Raw genomic sequence first — 4,289 nt, forward strand, 5'->3', positions numbered from 1 at the left:
AAGAGATTAAATTTGTTAAGCGAAGAATTGTTGAAATACAATAGATTAAGTAGATGATCACCCCTTTCTTGGTAAACTCATTTTATTAAATACGTTAATGGCGAAGTTTTGAGATACGAGAGTTTCTAAATTTGGTATATATTGGGTATGATAAAAGCAACTGATAAGTTGCCATAAATTGTTTAAACCCCAACAAACACCTAACTTTTTATTATTTCGCACAAATATTACTTCTTTGCAAATTAATTGATTGACTAGTTTATTACAACAGAACTGCAAAAATCGTGAACTGAACTTGTATGTCGTGTTCGTGACTATCAGAGATGTCCAAATATCATTGCGTGAAAAAAAGACTGACAATCGGAAAAAAAGATCATGACTAGCCTTAATCATTCTGCAGTAATTGGACAAATGTATTTATCGAGCATTATTATTCCTATTATAACAAAATGAAGATGAAAATATGGTATTGTCTAATAATCGGAGTGTAAAGTTTTGAAGTGTTTGAGACAGAGTAGATTTGTTGCTCAATCTAAAAGAACGTCAATGTGTGTGAATAATTTCTACTGTACAAGGTACATCAACCATGTACTGAGATTATAAGATATTTGGATCGACATCTATCTGACTATATGCTGCTAATTTTTTCAACCCCATCTGTCGCATTTCATCACGAACCTTATCAGCCTCATCCCACCGTTCGTGAGTGGTGTATGTATTCGATACAAGAGCATAAGTTCCGATGCTTACTCCTCTACTCTTGAGGAGACCATTTCTGATCCTCTTAAACATCTTCTCATTCCCATGAATTTTGCATGCATTAAGCAACGCTCCCCAAACAGCGCCGTCTGCTTCTGTTGGCATTTCCTTCATGAAACTCTCTGCTTCCTCCAAGAACCCCGCTCGACCATACATATCAACTAGGCAGGCGTAATGCTGTGTTTGAGGGGCAATCCGATAAACATTTTTCATAGCATTGAAAATCATCAACCCTTGATCGACTAGACCTGTGTGACTGCATGCTGATAACAAGCCAAGGAAGGTTACATCATCAGGAGGAATCCCGTGGACTAGCATGAGCGAAAAGAGCTGCAACGCGTGTATACCATAACCATTCATGGCCATGCCGCTTATGATAGTACTCCACGAAATGTTATCCTTGCAAACCAGGGTTTTAAAAACCGAAACTGCCATACCTACTTCACCACACTTTACATACATGTTTATTAATGCATTTCCCACAATGCCATTCAACACGAGATCTGGCCGTGCACTTATATACGAATTCACCCACTGGCCTAAACTCAATGCCCCAATCGAAGAACACGCTGAGAATACATTTACAATGGTAGCCTCATTAGGCTCAACTTCATCTCCCTGAACCATCTCCTGAAAAAGCCTCACTGCCTCATCACAAAATCCTCTTTGTGCATAACCACCCACCATGCTAGTCCAAGAATACACATCTCTCTTGGGCATATTTACAAACAGGTACCGTGCACTCACCAAAGACCCACATCTCATGTAAAAATCCAACACTGCATTCTCCAAAATAACATTCCTTTCAGAAAACTTCCTCATACAATATCCATGAACAGATTTACCAAACTTTAAAGCTCCTAAACTCGAACAAGCGGACATAACAATGACAAGAGTAGTAGAATTAGGCGGCACATCCATGGACATAAACTTAACAATTGCTTCCTCCACAAATCCACACTTGTTAAGACCCGAAATCATCGAAGTCCACGAAACAACATCAGGTTTTGGTATGGAATTGAAAACCCGGGTAGCGGATGCAATGTCAGCTTGGGTTACGTAGAAGTGAAGCAACGAGTTTTGGATGAAGGTATCGGAAAAGTGCCCGGTTTTTATGACGCGGGCGTGGACTTCCCGGCCCTTGTTGTCATCATGGAGGAAGCAACATGCCTTGAGAGCGTAAGTGAAGGTGTAGTGGTTGTGGGAGGTTGGGTAGTGGAGCATTTGGTTGTAGAGGAAAAGGGCAGTTTGCGGGGCGGGGGAGTTTGTGAGATGTCCCAGTAGAGGGTTTAACAGTTGGGGTTTAGGGTTTTTGATGATTTGGGCAAGGATGATTTGCTTTAATTGTCGTTTCATTGTACTTTTTGACGAAAATGTATGCACAGTAGGTGTCGGAATTGCTGGGCATTCATCTTTTTCTTGAGGAGAAATCCGACATCTGAAACAATTGTGGGCAGCGGTAGGGTGGGAATTTGGGTTGCGCAGAGGAAGGGAGGCGGAGGAAGGAGAGGGATCAGGAGGGCCGGATAAGATGTATTTTGAGAGAGAAAAGCTCACTAGTCACTACGTCCTCCATACCAGGGTGTACGGGCGAGCAAACAGGTCCTGAATCCGTGGGTCAGGGCTGGTACAAGAGGTTTGGGACGGGTACGGGACGGTTCCAAATATTTTTAAAACTGAACAGGTTGGGACGGGGCGGGTCGATGTTTTTAGCGGGGCAGGGTAGGTCCAAATATATGAGAAAAAGGGTGCCTGACCCAGACCTTTTCCACCAGTCTAATATATGAGATTAAATCTCCACCCTTGTTCTAATCTAAAGGGCAAACACTCTTGACTCTGTCTGTTTCTCCTTCATTCAGTCTCTCGAACTCGAAGCTTCAACCGACTTTGACTCTCGGTCTCTCACTCAGACACAAATTCACAGCACAACTGAGCTCTGTTATGTTCGTCGTCGGTCCGTTCGTGGTCAATCAATTATCGAACTCCGTCCTTTCGTTCGAACAATATGGGTATTTGTTAGTTTTGTCCTTGTTATGTGGGTTTTCAAATTCCATTTAAATTTACTGACTTTGATTAGGATTGCGAGTCTTTAATCTCAACCCTCTGCGCCAAACATGGATTTTGATCAAATTTCCCAATTGGATTAGACTATTTCTTTTCTGCTTTCACCCTTTAGTTTTGTGTCTGACTGAATTTCAAACTCTTCCAGATTGGTTAGGTGATGTGCATGTTCTCACGCTACGCAATAGAAGCATTGCTCACGTTGCCTTCAGATCAGCCTTCAGGTTTTTCAGGTGCAATTTGCATCAGGAAAGGAACGGGGGCCCGTAGGAATCGGCCTGTTTCAAATGGGATGAATTAGGTTCGGTTCCTATTTCAATTTTGTAATGCCCCGCCTTGCTGTATTTCTAAACGGGTGATGCTATCCATGTACTGCCGTCGGATCGAATAAATTAAAATATATCAAAAGTTGTAAATTAGCAAGGAATGAGTGCAAAGTAAAAATAAGGAAAAAATATACATATAGTATACCTTTAATACTTCATTGTATATTAAGTCAACACTTTTTAAATATTAAAAGGATAGACAAAAGTTAATACATGTGAAATATGATATCATTACCTTCTTTTTTTTTTCCTCTGGAGTGTAAGTTACAAAACTACCCTTTATAGTATAAAAGTTTTTTCACACTTTGATCTCTTCATCTATTGCTATGTGTCAGGTGGTGGTGTTCCCTACCAATAGAAATTTGACATCTAAATCTTCTTTTATCCCTTTTTAATCAAATAAATTCTTAAAAGCTGGAAGTCCAATAGTCAAACAAAAACTAAAGGATGTGAACTTCCCCATCTAGCACTTCTGCAACTTGCTTTCGAATTCCATCATATTTCCTATTCAACTTTAAATTCAATCTTTTTTGCCCAGCACTCACCCTCCACTTTTGAATCGAAAACCGTAGTCTAAAAAAAGAGGAAAAAAAAACGTAAGTCAACTTCTAGATCCCAAAGCATGCCGTGCTGATGCGAGAATTATACGCACACAAATTAAACCCTCTTTTTGACAATTGTAGTAAGTATGTAAGTAGGGATCGTTCTGGACCGGGGATTAGGAGGGATTGTTAATCACTTGGATTTGACTCAAAAACGCTAAAAACACAATCTAAAACACTATACTAGACTCAAAGAATGCAAAACTAAACTTTAAAACACTAAGACAAACCAAAGACTCAAAATGCTTTAAAGCATAAACTAAATTGATTTCTAACTAAATTGAACAATAAGGTAAAGGGAGATTTAGGTTTTGATTAAACTAAATGACAGATTGTAAATTAAAGCATAAGGAAATGAAGTAAACACAAAATGAATGAATCAACAGCTAATAAAAAGAGATAGCACAAATGGAGATGAAGCTAGAGATTCGATTTCACCATTGCTAAGCCAAGTCCATGCTTGTTAAGTCAGATTATACTCATCCCTCTACTTATTTCTTGGGTTTGTTTTACTTAGATATGATCAGCCATATGATGTGTG

General features: G+C 39.4%; 1 protein-coding gene across 1 annotated transcript; it reads right to left on the reverse strand.

Moving 5' to 3' along the window:
- Window positions 1-470: 470 nt before the first annotated feature.
- Window positions 471-2,377, reverse strand: LOC137716628 (pentatricopeptide repeat-containing protein At1g08070, chloroplastic-like). The gene has a single exon (XM_068456070.1). It carries the CDS (start codon window positions 2,113-2,115, stop codon window positions 598-600), a length of 1,518 nt encoding a protein of 505 aa, XP_068312171.1. The 5' UTR covers window positions 2,116-2,377; the 3' UTR covers window positions 471-597.
- Window positions 2,378-4,289: the final 1,912 nt, after the last annotated feature.

Source organism: Pyrus communis, chromosome 14 (genome assembly GCF_963583255.1).
Source record: "Pyrus communis chromosome 14, drPyrComm1.1, whole genome shotgun sequence".
In the NCBI taxonomy this organism is placed as follows: domain Eukaryota; kingdom Viridiplantae; phylum Streptophyta; class Magnoliopsida; order Rosales; family Rosaceae; genus Pyrus; species Pyrus communis.